Below are 16759 nucleotides of genomic sequence, written 5' to 3'. Positions count from 1 at the left end.
GGGCCCCTGCCCCTCCCAGCCCTCACCTTCAGGTCGAAGTGGGCGATGTGCTTGGAGTGCAGGTAGTGCACCCCGTCCAGGATCTGCTTGAGGAACTGGGTGGCCTCCTCCTCCGTCAGGGACTCCTTCTCCGCCAGGAAGTCGAAGAGCTCCCCGCCCGACACCAGCTCCAGGATGAGCACCACGTCGGTCTTGTTCTCGAAGATGTCGTGCAGGGTGATGATGTTGGGGTGCTGGATCTCCCTCAGGATGTCCACCTCCCTCTCGATCTCCTCCCGGCTCACGCCCCGGCGGCTGGACGACAGCCGGCGCTTCTTGATGAACTTGGCCGCGTATTCCAGGCCCGTTTTCCTCTCCCGGCACTTCCGGACGATGGCGAATTGGCCGCTGCGGGATGAGGGAAGGAGGTGAGGTGAGAATCTCCCTCATCACATCCTTGGAAACAGCAGGAGGACACACTGTTTCCTCCCAGGACTGCCAGGAATTGGGATTGGATGGTGCCCATCTGCTCCCAGGCTTTACACACCCCCGGCACTGCTGGAGCAAGCCCGGCGCTTCCTGGGATGGAGGAAAGGAATTCCTCCCAGGAATGTGGCAGCTGCAGGCCATCCCTGGGCTGTTCAGGTGCTGCTGTGACCACCCAGGCTGGGAGATGCCCAACAGCCCCTCTTTTCCAGCCAGGAAACTCCAGGTTGGTCCCCAGAGCCAATCCCAGAGCCCGGTGGTCCTGGGGGACTGTAAAGCTCTGAAGGGAAAGGCAGGTGAAGGGGCAAATTCTTAAACCAGAGCAACTGCACCTGGACCCAAGATTCCTTTATACTTTTATACCTTCCTGGATCACAGCTGGGATCAGCTTTGCCCAGGCAGAATCCACAGCACAGCCCTGAGAGGGAAGAGAACCCAGAGGAACCCCTGGAAGCTGCTTTGCTTTGAGACAAAACCCACCCAAGTGACCCAAAACGTTTTTGCTGCCCAAGGATTTTTCCCAGCGGCCGAGGAGGAGGAGCCACGGCCAAGGTTGGGCTGGAGGATCCCGAGGCAGCTCCCCCAGCTCCGCCTCTGCATCCCGGATGATTAAATCCCATCTGCAGGCAGTGAGTCACCCTTGGATCCCTCCCCGGGCACAGAGCCAGGAGCAGCCACCGAGGCCCGGAAGCTGCCGGCTGGCCCCGGCCCGGCAGCCTCAGCTGGAGCTCCAAAAGGAGCAACTTTAATGTTAATTAACACCTTTTTTTAATCTCTCCCTGCCAGAGGTGCCCGGCTCCCTGGCACAGCCGCTGGCAGGGGGGGCACAGGGGCACCACGAGGGGTTCAGCAGCTGGTGAAGCTCCTGGCTGGAGGTGCAGCCCCCCCAGAGCGTGGGGGGACGTCCCTCACCTGCCCAGCTCTTCCCCCATCTCATAGAAGTCCTCCACGCTCTCCTGGCGGAAGGTGGACATGGCTGCGGAGCCGTTGGGAGCGGGAGCCGCCGCGGTGCCGTGAGGAGAACACGGGAAGTCAGGGGGGAAGTCAGGGAGCAGCCAGGAAGCAGCCGGGGATCAGCATCTGCGGCACCAGGAAAAAGGGGGGTTGTGTCCCGGGAGCTCGGGCCAACACCCGGCACAGGGATCCTGTCCCAGGGATCCTGTCCCTGCCAACCCCCAGGACACCGGGAAGGAGCCCCCAGGCCACACAGCCCAGTCCCTGCCAACCCCCAGGACACTGGGAAGGAGCCCCCAGGCCACACGGCCCCAGGCTGGGCGGCTGCAGCTGAGCCAGGGATTAACCCCAAGGGTGCCCCCCATCCCATCCCATCCCATCCCATCCCATCCCATCCCATCCCAAAGCCTGTAGGGACCCCCCGACCCCCACGGGGATGCCCTGGGGGGACACAGAAGAGAAAGGGGCAGTGGCTGTGTGGGATCCATTGCTGTGGGCCTTGCTTGATCCCAAAGCAGCCAGAAACACCCAGATGTGGTGGAGAGAACCCCCAACTCAGCCAGCAGCACCCTCCTGCCCCCAGCCCCACTGTCCCTCCCTGCCCCACACCCCAATCGATCTTTCACTGCTCCTCCCTGCCCCACAATCCCCAATTCCACGGCAACCCCCTGAGCCCCCAGAGCCCCCCCTCCTAATCCCCCACAGCCCCTCCCTGTCCCATAAGCCCCAAACTCAGAGCCCCCACCCAGTTCCTCACAGCCCACACCCCCAGTCCCCCACAGCCCCTCCCTGTCCCACAAGCCCCAAACTCAGAGTCCCCCACCCTCAATCCCCTCCCTGCCCCAAAGGTCCCACACCCAGAGACCCCTAAATCCCAATCCCTCTCTGCCTCGTAATCCCACAGCACACCCCAATTCCCCACAGCCTCTCCCACATCCACACACCCACAACTCCGATCCTTCCACACCCCTTTCCTGCCCAAAAGCCCCCCCATTCCTATCCCGACCCCTCCTTTTCCAGCCCCACAGCCCACTCAATCCCTCCCCATCCCTTTCCTACCCCACAGCCACCCCCCCCAGATCCAAATCCCTACCCCTCCTTTTCCAGCCTCACACAAAACCCCCAATCCCAATCCCTACCCCTCCTCTTCCAGCCCCACAGCCCCCCCATCCCAATTCCTGCCCCTCCTTTTCCTGCCTCACAGCCCCTCCCTATCCCACAGGCCCCGCACCCACAGCCCCCCCCCCCTGCCCCTTCCTTCCCCACAGGCCTCAGCCCCCCACCACCCCCTCCGCTCCACCCCACCCCACCCACCCTCTCTCCATCACCCCTCTCGCGCCCCCAAACCCCCTCCCGGCCGCACATCGCCCCTCAGAGACCCCCCCTCAGACACACCCAAACCTGGGCCGCCTCCGCCCGCGCCGCCGCCGCCACATTCCAGCACAGCCCCGGCCCCGCCCACCGCTGGCCACGCCCACCTCTGACCACGCCCACCGCTGGCAATGCCCGCCTCCTCTCCAAAGCCCCGCCCATTATTAGCCACGCCCCTATCCCCTCACGAAGCCCCGCCCACCCCCGGCCCCGCCGCGCGGCCCGGTGGATGTTGCGGGAGGTGCCGGCTCTCGCTTAATTAATTCATTAACTGTGAGGAGAGAACCGCTGAATCGCACAATCACTCGGGCTGGGAAAGACCTCCGAGATCATCCAGTCCAACCCATGGCCCAACACCACCTTGTCACCCAGACCATGGCACCGAGTGACACATCCAGTCTCTTAAACGCCTCCAGGGGCGGTGACTCCACCACCTCCCTGGGCAGCCCACTCCAATGCCTGATCGAGCTCTCTCTGTAAAGAATTTCTTCCTGATATCCAACCTAAACCTCCCGTGGTGCAGCTTAAGGCTGTGTCCTCTTGTCCTAGTGCTGGTTGCCTGAGAGAAGAGACCCACTTACACCCTCCTGTCAGGGAGTTGTAGGGAGTGATGAGGTCGCCCCTGAGCATCCTCCTCTCCAGGCTGAGCCCCCCCAGCTCCCTCAGCCTCTCCACACAGGAATTGTGCTCCAGTCCCTTCCCCAGCCTTGTTGCCCTTCAGAGTTTGGCACTCCTTGGTACAGAAACAGCAGGGGAAATGATCCCTTCTCCCACCTTGTCCCTTGGGAGTTCCTGCAGCAGAAGGTGGGCTCAGCCTGGGGGAGGACCATGGCTTCGGTGAGCAGCTGTTTCTTCAGTCTTTCAGTGATTTTAACGATGTTTAAGCCATAAACCATCTCAGTCTCTCACAAGATTTTGTTGAGGCACTGCTGTGCTCGTCAGCCCTCCAGCTCCCCCTGTGAAAGCACCCCGGGCGTTCGGGAAGGTGAGCAACACCCCCTCCGCCCCACCAGAGGGCACCACAAACAACCCAAAACCCCCACGATTTTCATCACCATTATCCAATTTTATTAATTCCAGTGGCACTAATACAGGCGGCGATGGGCACGACGGACAGTCAACGCTGCAGGTAAGGCATCCTCACACCCCCCCTCCTTCTTCCCCCCCCCCTCCGTTCCCCCCTCTTTTTCAAGCGGCCGTTCTGCGGCGGTCGAGTTTTTTTTGTTTCCTTTTTCCGAGTCAAATAAATACAGAATTGGGCAAATCTAGTGGAGATGTTTTAGTTACAATGGCAAAGATGAGTCATGTGCAACACAGAAACCTATAAGGCTTTTTTTTTTTCTCTCTCTTTTTTCCTCATTTGAAGTCTCGAATCGCTATTAATTAACAAGATGGTGCTCACGGGCGTCTCTACCTCCCTCGGCAATGGGTGGTAACGCTAATTAATTAATTAATTTCCCCCCCCCCGTTCTCCCAGAGTTCCATGAGTGTAATTAGAGTTTGTCCAGGAAGTTGTCGAGGGCAGGGATGCCTTCCTTCAGCCCTTTGCGCTTGCGGGTCTCGGCGACCACCTGGCAGGGTCGGCTGGTGCTGTCGAAGGGGTCCCCAGGCAGGATCTGCCAGTGGTCAAACACACACTGGGGGAAGGCCTGGCCCCCTGTGTTGGACCTCAAATCCGCTGTGAAACCTGGGAGGAACGAGAGGAGATGTGAGGTGGGACAGGGGCGGTGGTGGTTTGATGTCACCGCCAGTAAAACCCATGCTCCGGGTCACCACAGGAACCCAGAGTAGCTCCTAAAAGCCTCCTGAGATGTCAAATACAGCTGCAACAAGAGGTGAGGATGGAGAGAAGCCTTCAGGGAGACCTTCTAGCACCTTCCAGGGCCTACAGGGGCTCCAAGAGAGCTGGAGAGGGACTTGGGACAAGGGATGGAGTGACAGGACAAGGGGGAATGGCTTCCCAGTGCCAGAGGGCAGGGTTAGATGGGATAGTGGGAAGAAATTCTTCCCTCTGTGGGTGATTGATGAGATACTGGCCCAGGATGTCCCGAAAAGCTGTGGCTGCCCCTGGATCCCTGGAAGTGTCCAAGGCCAGGTTGGAGCAACCTGGGCTAGTGGAAATGTCCCTGCCTATAGCAGGGGATGGGATGAGATGACCTTGAAAGGTCCCTTCCAACCCAAAATGTTCTGCAACCTTGGTCTTTTCTCCCAGGAACAAGAAGAAACTGCCTGAAGTTGCACTAGGGGAGGGTTAAACTATTAGCAATAGTTTCTTCTCCAAAAGGGTGGCCAAGCCCCTGCCCAGGGCACTGGTGGAGTCCCCATCCCTGGAGGGATTTAAAAGCTGTGTGGATGTGGCACTTTGGGGACATAGGTTAGTGGTGGCCTTGGGCAGTGCTGGGGGAACAACTGGACCCAGTGATCTCTGATCATTCCCAAGGGTCTCCCTCTCCCTCCCAGGCTGACCCCAGGCTCCAGGACTGGCACACTCACCAAAGGACTCGTTGACAGGCAGGTAGGCCTTGACCACAAACATGGGGGTCCCGGCCACCTGGGTCTCCTCAAACACGTGGCCACGCTTCCTGTTCAACACTCCGTAGATGCCACCAACCACCTGCTCCGGGCACTGCAGGAGAGAAGAGTCAGGACCTCAAACTCCCTCCTCACTTTGTCCTTCCCCTGGACCCTCAGCTCTATTTAACCCAGCAGTTTTCACACCGGGAGACTTTCCACATGAGCAAGTGGAAATATGGGAATCCTGGGATGTGTAAAAGGGAAGAGGGAGAGGGAAGATGCTCTGAGGAGACACAATTTGTCCATCGACTCTGGGATCTTAGAGGAAGCGGGGAGCTCCCTCCCTCCTCTGTGGGGGTGTGTGGGGTGATGGAGGCTCCTCACCTGGATCTCCACCAGGTAGATGGGCTCCATGAGGCGGGGCTGGGCGGTGAGCACGCAGGCGTAGAGGCAGCGCCGGGCCGTGGGGATGATCTGGCCGCCGCCGCGGTGGATGGCGTCGGCGTGCAGGGTCACGTCGTGCACGTCGAAACGCACGGCCCGCATGTTCTCCTCGCACAGCACCCCCTGGCAAAGCAAAGGGAGGGCTCAACCAGCAGCTCAGGGACCCCCAGACAGATGGTTCCAGTCCCTTGGCTCCATGGAAGCAGCTCCTAAAACAGGAAGCCCACCAAGGAGCCACTTGGCCACTCAACCTCCTTGCCGAGGCATGAACCTTCAAGCCTTCAAAAGGTTGGACTCTTGGATTCTGTTGGCATGTCCCAATCTAAGGATTGTGTGAAGGACCAGCTGGTCCCACCACTGTGGCTCCTCAAATGTGCCTGAAGCCACTTTTAGCAGCATCCTCACAGATCAGATCCAAGGTTCAAGCCAGAAGAGCTGACACACATTTATGGTGCTAAAACCCCCATTGATGGTGCTGAAACTCCAAGTATTTGCCCAAGGGAACCAGGGATTTTTGTGCCAGTAATGTGACAAGAGGTGTTGGCTTGGGATCTTCTTTGGACTGAAATGAACCTGAAGTATACAGGAAAATTAATCCCTTCTTGGTTTTTTTTGCTGTTCCCAGTCTACCCACCAATTTATCTCTGAGTCCTCTCCTGAAAAAATTATTATAGATTATTAAATGAATTATAAATTATGAAAAGTTATTATATAAGCCTCAACAGAGATCTGGCCCTCAGAACACCTTTTCTTTCCTTCTGATGCCAGTTGTGTTATTCACCTGGACAGTTCCTGTCCCAGATGTTACATTTTGCTGTCTGAAAAGCACGATAACCATTTAAAATGTGAACTTTGTGCTGCCACGCTGGATTTGCTCACAGTGGTGGGAGAAAACTTCTGAGGTTCAGTGTGCCTGAACTGCTACACCTTCACTCACCCTAAAAGACACTTAAGCTACAAATTTCTTCGCCGTGCGACCACTTCCCCCAAAAGCTTCTTTGCACTTGAGGATGTGCAGGATGCCACCGATGCCACCCAGCCCTCACCTCCTTGGTGGCCCACTGGAAGCCGGCCACCACGCTGTCCTTGATCTCGTTGAGGTACTGCACCCCCTTGGTGATGTCGGTGAGGATGTTGGGGCCGGTGCCGTCGGGCCCAAAGCACCAGATTTTCCTGGCCTCGGTGACGTCCCACTCGTACTTCTCGGCCAGGTACCGCGCCCGCTGCTTCAGCTCCTGCCGGGCTGAGACCTCGCCCTTGTCGATGTCCTCGGCCAGCCCGTCGGGGAAGGGCCGGGCCTTCATGTACAGCCTGTTGTGTTTGTTGGGGGACTTGGAAAGGCACATCACGTTGGACTCCTCACTCACCGTCTCGCGGTAGGACACGACAGGATCCGATTTCTGAGGTGGCACGGAGCAGAGAGCGGCTGTGAGACACCCGAGGGCAGCTCAGCAACGCCCACCCCGAGCTCGCTGAACGCTCCCTACCTTAATGGGGATGCAGGCGTGGTCCTCCTCCAGGTCCTTCAGGCAGATCTCCAGGTGCAGCTCGCCGGCGCCAGCGATGATGTGCTCCCCAGACTCCTCAATGATGCACTGGAAAGACCACGAACAGCAGGTGAGGCTTCGAACTGCACCATGGGCAACGCTCTCACCTCTGCTGTTTGGGTTTGACTCAACAGGTACTTTTAGATGCTCCTTCCACTGATCTGGGGGTGACACGGTACCAAAGTGCAAGGCAGCACTTTGGTAGGGCTGGGACCAACACTCAACTCAAGACTTGCCTGCCAGCACTGCCAGTGCACCCAGGACTAGAGATTAGGACCCCCAAGACACCCAGGACTGGAGATCAGGACCCAGGACAGGAGTTTAGCACCCTCTGTGCACTCAAGAATGGAGATCAGGATCCAGGACTGGAGATGAGGACCCAGGACTGGAGATGAGGACCCAGGACTGGAGATGAGGACCCAGGACTGGAGATGAGGACCCAGGACTGGAGATTAGGACTCCCAGTGCACCCAGGACTGGAGATGAGCTCAGTTGATTAGAACATGGTGGTAGCAACACCAAGGTTGTGGGTTTGATCCCCGTATGGATCAGTTGGACTCTGATCCTTGTGTGTCCCTTCCAACTCAGAACATCCTGTGAAACTCCACTGGAGGCAGCAGGACCTTCTGGACACTCACCTGCACCATGGGGTCAGACTTGGCCAGTCTCTTGAGCCCCTCCACCAGCTTGGGCAGGTCGGCCGGGTTCTTGGCCTCCACGGCCACGCGCACGACGGGGCTGACGCTGAACTTCATGACCCTCATGTTGTGGGCGTGCTCGAAGGTGGTGATGGTTCCAGTCTTCACCAGGAACTGGTCCACACCGACCAGCCCCACGATGTTGCCGCAAGGCACGTCCTCGATGGGCTCCACGTAGCGGCCCATCATGAGAATGGTCCTGCCCAGAGGGAGAGGTGGTTTAAGTGAGGTTGGAAAGGGGAGGAGGATCCCACCAGCAGCACCCCGGAGTTCAGCAGATACTTGGAGGTCCATAACCAAGCACCCTGACAGACCTCAGAGATGAGAAGTGACCCAACACAGCACCAGAACGCCCAACCTGAAGCCCAGAGCACACCCCAGGCCAAGACCAACCTTTGAATTGGCTTCAGGTACAGATCCTCCTTCTTGCCAGGCGTGTAGTTTGGTCCCATGATTCTGACTTTCAAGCCAGTTGAGACGAGACCAGAGAAGACACGGCCAAAAGCGTAGAAACGTCCTTTGTCAGAGGTTGGCACCATTTTAGAGATGTACATCATCAGGGGGCCTTTGGGGTCACAGTTCTTAATGCCTGGGAAGAAGAGGGGAGAGACCAACTTAGCCCACAGTTATTGATGGAACTGGCATCACCCCTGTGACCCCACACCCCCAAATCCCAACAGGAGACCTTCACTCACTACTGCCCCAGTCTGTGGGGGGCACTGGCCTAACCAGAGGGGAAGGGGGAATGGCTTCCCAGTGCCAGAGGGCAGGGTTGGATAGGATACTGGGAAGGAATTCTTCCCTGGGAGGGTGCTGAGGCCCTGGCACAGGCTGGGCAGAGCAGCTGTGGCTGCTCCATCCCTGGAAGTGTCCAAGGCCAGGCTGGCCAGGGCTTGGAACACCAGCAGGTGTCCTTGCCCAGGGCAGGGGGTGGAACTGGATGACCTTCAAGATCCCTTCCAACCCAAACCATTGTAGGATTCCATGAAAGATCACCAAGAGGTTTTCAACAAATCCAGGCTTAGCTGGAACCTCTGGCTTCTCTCCACATCCTCAGCCAGCTCAGTCCTCCAGAGCAGAGCTGCGAGCCACTAAGTCTGCTTGATCCACGCAAGAAAAACCTCCAGCCTCAAGAATTCCAGACATGGAGAACAAGCTGGGAGCTCTAACCAGCAGCTCATCCTACCTATGGCAGCCTCATCGTCGGGGGGGCCCTCGTAGAGCAGCTCACAGCGGTACTTCTGGGCTGTCACGGGGGAAGGCAGGTGGATGGTGATCATCTGCAGCAGGGCATCTCCAGCAGGCAGCCACCGCCTCATCACGGCCTGGGCAGGGCACCAAGACCCAGTCAGAGTGTTCACAACCTGCAGTTCAACTCCCCTTTTCTCCCCCAGCTCCCATCTTCCCACCCAAACAGGTTTAAGTTGACACAACTCATGTCCTCCCCAAGTCGGGCCTCACCTTTAGCAGGGGTTTGCCCTCCTTGTCCTTGTCTTCGCTGTCCAGCTTGATGTCCAGTTTCTCAATCAGTTTTGCAGCTTCTTCTTTCTTAAAATTCATGATGGCATCGAAAACCTGCAACAAAGAGCAGCACTTGGAGCGTCGCCGTGACCCAGTTTGGAGCAGCAGCACCAACGTCTCTGCAGGGAATTCCCTGTGCTCACACACAACCTCCCTCCAAGGAGACTCAGCCAACCTGCCCCCAGAGCAGCAAGATGTGTCAGACAGTTAAATTTCTTCAATCAAACAAGTCAGGTCAAAGTGAAGAAATTTTCCATCATCACGCACGGGGAAAAACGGGAGAGGGGGAGGCACCGGCCAGGGCGGAACCCTGAGGAGCTCACCTTGAAGATGGGGTCAAGGATGAGCTGGCAGAAGGTCCTGGGCAGTTTCTTTCCATCAGGGCTGGTGGCAGATTTGCTGAATTTGCCAGTAGCAGGGTCAAAGTATCTGGAGAGGGAATGAAATCAGACAAATCTCAGTGCTCAGCTCAGCTCCAGATACATGGCTTTGTTCTGCCTGCTCAGGGCAGGCTGAGGAAGTGCCACCTTTGTCCCTTCACCCTCATTAAGCTTTTCAGCACTCACCCAAACGTAATTAACTCCTGTTAAATCAGGCCCTACCACACCCTCCTCCCTCCTTACCCACGTACTGCAGTGTCAGGCCGCAGCCACGCGGAGCTGCCCGGGAATTCCAGTCACAGTTCCACCTCACCTGTCTCCCCACAGCTTCTTCATCATGTCTTCTACTTTCTTGGCACGCTCGGAGGGGCTCAGCTGGGCATCTCCCTTGGCAGCAAACTTTGCCACGTACATCTCAGCAAACTGCTTGAGGGTGAAGGCCCAGCCGTGCAGGCCGGAGCCGAAGCCCACGGTCCCCAGCACGGGATCAATCTGAGAGGGAACAGCAGAGCTGGGTCAGAGGAACAGCCCTCAGCCAGCTCCATCCCAAACAACATTCCAGCACAAAGATGGAGCCTCAGGACACTGGACTGGTTCTGTCACAGGGACAGCTCTGCACCACAGAACTGCACTGGTTTTCCTTCACTCCAGCCAGGTGTGTACTCAGCTTAATTCCTGGGCAGGTAAGATTCCCATCCTTCCCAGGGAAGATCAGGAAAGCAGGGACATCTCCTGCATGCAGGAGCAAAGCACAAGCTTCTGAGAACTGCAGCCAAGAGCCCTGCTCCAGGAACCCAGTAGGAGTAAAGCACAAGCTCTTCCTCAGAATCTCCATCCAACAGCCCTGTTCCCTTTCCCAGGAACCCAGCAGGAGCTGGGAAACACCTCCTGGCCTTCCATTCCAGGAGCCAGCCAGGGGAGAGATGCTGTGGAGGATCCTGCATCAGCCACCATCTCACATGTGATGCAGGCAAAACAACATCACTCTTTGTTAGGAAAGGAAATTGTGGAATCACAGGATGGTTTGGGATGGGAGGGACCTCAAAGCCCATCCAGTTCCAACCCCCTGCCATGGGCAGGGACACCTTCCACTATTCCAGTTTGCTCCAAGACCCATCCAACCTGCCCTTGAACACTTCCAGGGACGGAGCAGCCACAACCTCTCTGGGAACAATCCCTTCTTTTATTTAAAGCCTTTATTTGCTCAAGCCTTGAACAGATTTTGGAGGGAAGCCACCAAGAGCCCCAAGCCACCACAAACCCGGGGAGTTGAGGCATCTTTGATATCCCAACTCTCCCTCCTCCACTCCAGAAAGAATTCTTGAGGAGGCAACTGGATCCCTGAGGACCGAACTCCCCAAGGTGGATCACTCCAAACCCACTCACCATGATGTTTCCCATGGGGCCGCTCTCTCCCTCTCCATAGGTGGAGATGATGACGTTGACGTTCTCCACGATGCGTTGGAAGGTCTGGTAGAGCTCCTCTGGCTCCAGCTGCAGCTCCAGCAGCGCCCGGTCCATCTTGTTCATCATCAGCACGGGCTTGATCCTCTCGGCGATGGCCTGACGCAGCACGGTCTCTGTCTGCACACACACGCCTGCCAAGCACGGGGAACGAGTTATCCCTGCCTCCAAACTCTCCCAAAAACACATCCCAGCCGCCCAGGGAGGCGGCAAAACCTTACCAGAGACACAGTCCACCACGACCAGGGCGCCGTCGGTGACGCGCAGAGCCGCGGTGACCTCCGAGGAGAAGTCCACGTGCCCGGGGGAGTCGATCAGGTTGATCAAGAAGCCAGAGCCGTCCTTGCTCTGCTTGATGAAGGCCAGGTCGTTCTCAGAGAGCTCATAAAAGAGGGAAATAGCTCTGAAAGAAAGGAACAGCTGTTAAAATTATTATCTCTGTGTTAGTCTTCCCTAATCCTGAGAAACAGTTTATCCCACACCAACAGCTGCCACGACTGGACGTGGCACTCAGTGCTCTGTAGTTGACAAGGTGGTCAAGGGTTGGAGTGGATGATCTTGGGAGGTCTTTTCCAACCTAAATGGTTCTGTCTGGGCTTAAGGATTCCCTGAAGTGTGTTCCTGGGAGGTTGGTGCAGGAGAAAACAGGAGCACAGACTAAAAAATCTGCCTTTCCTAAGTCATAATATTCTCCACAAATCCCAATCTCCTCCACGAATCCCTGCACTTTCAAGCACCTAAAGAGGATTCCACTTCTTTAATCAAGGATTTAGGCTTTTCCTACCAGTCCCAACCACCTTCTCCACCCCTTTTCAGGCCCTACGTGGTCCTCAAACCCTCTGTGGCGACAAAGTCACCAGAGATGCTCCCGAAACTCTCCACTCCACATCCATGGGACACCCAACAATCCTGGGGCTAAAAGGGATAAATGAAGCTCCTGCTGCACATTTATCTCCCAGGAACAGTTACAGCATTGACCAGAAGCCAACCGACACTTGTCATGGTGACAAAGCCACCAGAGATGCTCCCAAGACTCTCCACTCCACATCCACAAGACATCCACCAATCCTGGAGCTAAAATGGGAGGGGGAAGCTCCTGCTTCACGTTATTTCCCAAGAATTGCTCAGTTATTGATTATAACCCAACCAACACTTGTCACCTCACTTTGTCATGACAACAAAGCCACCAGAGATGCTCCAAAGACTCTCCACTCCATATCCATTGGACATCCAACAATCCTGGTGCTAAAATGGAAGGGTGAAGCTCCTGCTGCACATTTATCTCCCAAGGAACTCACTGACTGACCAGGAGCCAACCAACACTTGTCACGGCGACAAAGCCACCAAGAGTCTCCTCTTGGCATCCATGGGACACCCAACAACCCTGGGGCTAAAATGGGAGGGTGAAGCTCCTGCTTCACAGGATTTCTAAAGAATTCCTCAAGGATTGCCCAGAAGTTAATCACCATTTGTCATCCCACTGAAGACACTCCTGAGCGTTCACTGAGCTTCTCAACTGGCCCAGAGCAGCCCGAGGCCACCTTCTCCCACCTCGAGACGACTCAAAACGCCGGGGGCTGGGCTCAGGGAGGGGGTTGGGCTCAGGGAGGACCCCGAGGAGGGTGAGGGGAGGGAACTCACGTGGATTTGATGGTGATGCAGCGCTCCTGCTCGTCCTTGCGGGTGTCGGTGAAGCGGGTCTCCCCGGCGCGGGCCGACGCGATGATCCCGGCCTTGCACACCAGGGAGTCCGTCAGCGTGGACTTGCCGTGGTCCACGTGGGCGATCACGGACATGTTCCTGATGTTGGCCTTTTTGTCCATGATGGCCCGTATCTGGTCTACTGTGAAGTTCACCTTGAAGGGGCGGAGAGGGGTTTTGGGTTTGTTGCAATTACAAAGAATTCAGGTCTCCGCCCCAAACGCTTCCCCCGGCTCTGCCCGGGTGACAGCGTGACCCACTGCAGTGGGGCTGCAGCACCAACCCCTCCGTGGCCTCAGGCCACCAAAACTGAACCTGGGGGGCAAAAACCCTTCAAAACCGAGCTAAGGGGGGCAAAACCCCTTTAAAATCAAACCCTGGGGGGCCAAAACTCACCCAAGACAGAGCCCGGGGGAAAGAAAAGCCCCTCAGAAACAAACACAGGTGGCAACTTGTCACCTGAAGCCTGGAGGTAGAACAACCCTAACACGAAACCCAGGCAGGTAAAACCTCCTCAAAAGTGAGCCCAGGAGGGCAAAACCCCTTTAAAACCAACCCCAGGAGGGCAAAACTCACCCAAGACAGAGCCAAGGAGGGGGAAAGCCCCTCAAAAACGAACACAGGTGGCAACTTGTCACCTGAAGCCTGGAGGTAAAACAACCCCAACGCTGAACCCACAGGGGTAAAACCCCCTCAAAACCGAACCCGGAGGGCAAAACCCCCTCAAAACCCAACCCATAGGGCAACCTGTCACCCTAAACCGAACGCGAGAGGGGCAACCCCTCATCCCAAAGCGAATCAGGAGGGGCGAAACCCCCTTTTAAACTGACTCCGAGGGACAATACTCCTGTCAAAGCGAGCGGGGGGGGGGGTGGCGGTGCCAGCCCGGCCCGCAGCGTTACATAAGGCAGCGCCCGCACCGCAGCGCCCCGGCCCCGCGCCGCCACATCAGCGCCACCGCTCCCGCTCCCCTCAGCCCCGCCACCACCCCCGCGGAGGGGGTGACACGTCCCCCCCGCGTCCCCATTGCCCCACCACATCCCCCCGCCCCGCCCTCCCCGCGCCGCCGCGGCCCAGCCCGGGCAGCACAGGCCGCATCGGGCGGCGCGGGGCCGCGCGGGAGCGGCGGGCGCGCCATCGCCAGCGGTGTGGGCGAAGCGGAGGCCGCTGGTGGCGCCGGTGGCGGCGGCGGGCGGTGGGGGCTCACCATGGTGGCGGATGGCGGCGGATGCTGCGGGGCGGGGGGGGCGCGGCAATGGCGGCGGCTCGGCCCTGTCTCGCTGGCGAGCGCAGAGCGGGCGGAAGAGAGCGCTGACGTCAGCCGGTCCCCTCTTATAGGGCGGGGGGCGGTGCCGGCGCGCGGCGCCTGCGCGCCGGGGCCGCTCTGCCCGCCGGACTCTATGGTTTGGTGGGGTGAGGGGACGGGGAGGGAGGTTTGTGGGGTGAGGGGTGAAGGGCGGGAGGGGGCGGTTGATCCGCCGCGCCGGTAACACTCGGGTTGTCACCGGGGCTACACCCGCGTCGCTGTACCGAAAACAGCGAGGGGTAATGATCGCTCTGCCCTGCCGGCCCGCAGAGGGGGGAAAGTCCCCGTAACGCTCTCGGCGCGCGGAGGGCCCTGCCGCCGGTGAGGCCCGAGTGGCAGGCGAGCCCCAGAGGGCTCACAGGAAGAGGCGATAGGGCTGAGCCCGCTGTCAGCCCCGGTACCGGGAACCCGCACCGGGTCCCGCCCTGGCCCCGCAGGGTCCCCGCACTGCGCATGCGCCGGGCGGGACGGGGATAACGGTGCGTTCGGTGCTTTGGCGCCCCCTGCTGGCGGGGAGGACCGGGAGCACCGGGATGGGGGAACCGGGATGGGGGAACCGGGATGGGGGCGCCCCGCGGGACCCCCCTCGGGCACCGGCCCGACCCCCCCGGGGCAGGAGGGGCGTTGTGGAGCCAACAGGGTTCGGGCTCGGGCACCGCGGTGTCCCCGTGTGCCCCCCGGGGGTGCAGCACAGGGGAAGGGGGCTCACCCCGCAGCCCCGGGGGCACCGCTCCTGCCCGGCCCCAGGGCTCTGAGGGTGCCACTGGCACCCTGGGATCCCCCTGGGTGGTGGGTGAGTCCTTCCAGAAGCTGTGGAATGGCTGTGCACCACCTGGGAAGAGCCCACGCGCTGTTCAGGGGGGATTCATCCCATCCCAGCAGAGGATGGAGGGGCCAAACCCCCTGGATGCTCCCAGGGGGTTGGGATGCTGAGGCTGGACACGATGGAGGAGCCTCAGGGGAGGTGGGGACACCATAACGGGGGGTGACACACCCCCAGAGGGGTTCCAGAGATGGGGGACACAACTCTCCAGCTCCACACCATAAATATTTTCCTGCTTTTTTCCTTCTCCTTGGCACCACAGGAGGCCGGAGCTCCACCTCTGTGACATGCAGCATTAAAGCTCACACAGATGGAATCACAGGATGGTTTGGGTTAGAAGGGACATTAAGGATCATCTCATTCCAACCCCCCACCATGGGCAGGGACACCTTCCACTAGCCCAGATTGCTCCAACCTGGCCTTGGACACTTCCAGGAATGGGGCAGCCACAGCTTCTCTGGGCAACCTGTGCCAGGGCCTCAGCTCTCTCCCAGGGAAGAATTCCTTCCCAATATCCCATCTAACCCTACCCTCTGGGAAGGGTTAGATGGGAAGCCATTCCCCCTTGTCCTGTCCCTCCATCCCTTGTCCCAAGTCCCTCTCCAGCTCTCCCTTTAAGCCCTGGAAGGGGCTCTGAGGTGCCTCCAGAACCTTCTCTTCTCCAGGCTGCACATTCCCAATTCTCTCAGTCTTAATCCAACTCACTGCACCCACACCACCTCAGTGGCAGCTCCCAAATTCCCAGCATATTCCCAGCCTGTCTTTCCCAGGCAGGGATGGGCAGGACAGTGGTGGAGCTGCACCCAGGCTGGATTTGGCCCCGGCTCTCCTGGTGTGACAGGATGAGTTATCAGCCACACTGGGGTTTCCATAGCAATCCCTCGGATTTTTAGCACCAACCCTGGCTTTTGCCAGCCTGGAAGGGAAAACTGGGGAGCCTGATTAACATATTGGTCTGCCTGGGAAACTGTTAATTGCCTTTTTATTTAATTAGTGTGTGGGGTCGAGGAGGAGGAGGAGAAAGTGCTGGAAAACCTCTCCCAGTGTTTCACCCTAAATCCTGGAGTTACACTTCAGTAACTCTACCTGGAGATGGAGAGGAGACAGGTGTGCACCTGCTCCATAGAAACAGAGCAACCACGTCCCAGGGGAACTGGGAAAATCCGTTGGATGGGGGAAAATCATTTATATCACAGAACCTCCTGAGCTGAGGGACCACCAAGGATCATCCAGTCCAAGACCTGGCCCTGCCCAGGACACCCCAACAATCCCCCCCTGCCCCTCAGAGGATCATCCAAACCCTCCTCTGGCAGCCTTGGGGCTGTGCCCACTGCCCTGCGGAGCCTGGGCAGTGCCCAACCACCCTCTGGGGGGGAAGAACCTTCCCCTAAGATCCATCCCAAACTTCCCCTGTGTCCTAGTTAGAACAGCTGGGACCGATTCATCATTGGATGGGTGTAGCCCAAAACTGTGTATTCTATAGCCCTCCATGCCATTTCCCAGAAACTGTTGTCAGTAGAGGCCTGCGAGGTGCCCCCCCCCCCCCCCCCCCCCCCCCCCCCCCCCCCCCC

General features: G+C 58.3%; 2 protein-coding genes and 1 non-coding gene across 5 annotated transcripts in view; all 3 read right to left on the bottom strand.

The window, feature by feature from the left end:
• The window catches only part of DAPK3 (death associated protein kinase 3), a 5879-nt gene extending 3007 nt beyond the window's left edge, over positions 1–2872 (bottom strand). Inside the window, exons 1-3 of one of the 3 annotated variants that reach the window (XM_027664172.1) lie at positions 2821–2872; positions 1378–1545; positions 27–387 (exon numbers count right to left, since the gene is read on the bottom strand). In XM_027664172.1, coding sequence (XP_027519973.1) covers positions 27–387; positions 1378–1439 — 423 coding nt within the window. In that variant the 5' untranslated portion in view covers positions 1440–1545; positions 2821–2872. Of the gene's footprint in view, positions 1–26; positions 388–1377; positions 1546–2814 lie in introns of those variants that run through there. The other 2 variants (XM_027664171.1, XM_027664173.1) reach the window with 2 other exon arrangements.
• Positions 2873–3835: 963 nt separating this feature from the next.
• Positions 3836–14387, bottom strand: EEF2 (eukaryotic translation elongation factor 2). Its single transcript, XM_027664170.1, has 15 exons — positions 14267–14387; positions 13000–13214; positions 11580–11761; positions 11281–11492; positions 10208–10386; positions 9838–9943; positions 9455–9568; positions 9180–9318; positions 8387–8582; positions 7934–8192; positions 7236–7343; positions 6795–7148; positions 5689–5871; positions 5284–5416; positions 3836–4477 (listed from the first exon to the last, which is right to left on the bottom strand). Exons 1-15 carry the CDS (start codon positions 14267–14269, stop codon positions 4284–4286), a joined length of 2577 nt encoding a protein of 858 aa, XP_027519971.1. The 5' UTR covers positions 14270–14387; the 3' UTR covers positions 3836–4283.
• LOC113957187 lies at positions 9712–9780 on the bottom strand. Its single transcript, XR_003531085.1, has one exon. It is a non-coding gene; the product is annotated as a small nucleolar RNA SNORD37 (small nucleolar RNA).
• Positions 14388–16759: the final 2372 nt, after the last annotated feature.

The sequence above is a fragment of the Corapipo altera genome, unplaced genomic scaffold, assembly GCF_003945725.1.
Source record: "Corapipo altera isolate COAL_440 unplaced genomic scaffold, ASM394572v1 96, whole genome shotgun sequence".
Taxonomy (NCBI): domain Eukaryota; kingdom Metazoa; phylum Chordata; class Aves; order Passeriformes; family Pipridae; genus Corapipo; species Corapipo altera.
This window is presented reverse-complemented; position numbering and strand designations above follow the sequence as displayed.

Coding starts and splice junctions, on each gene's coding strand:
- EEF2 (XM_027664170.1), bottom strand. Junction 5,872..6,794: donor TCCAGTGGGCCACCAAGGAG/GTGAGGGCTGGG, acceptor TTGCTTTGCCAG/GGGGTGCTGTGCGAGGAGAA. Junction 4,478..5,283: donor GCCTGTCAACGAGTCCTTTG/GTGAGTGTGCCA, acceptor CGTTCCTCCCAG/GTTTCACAGCGGATTTGAGG.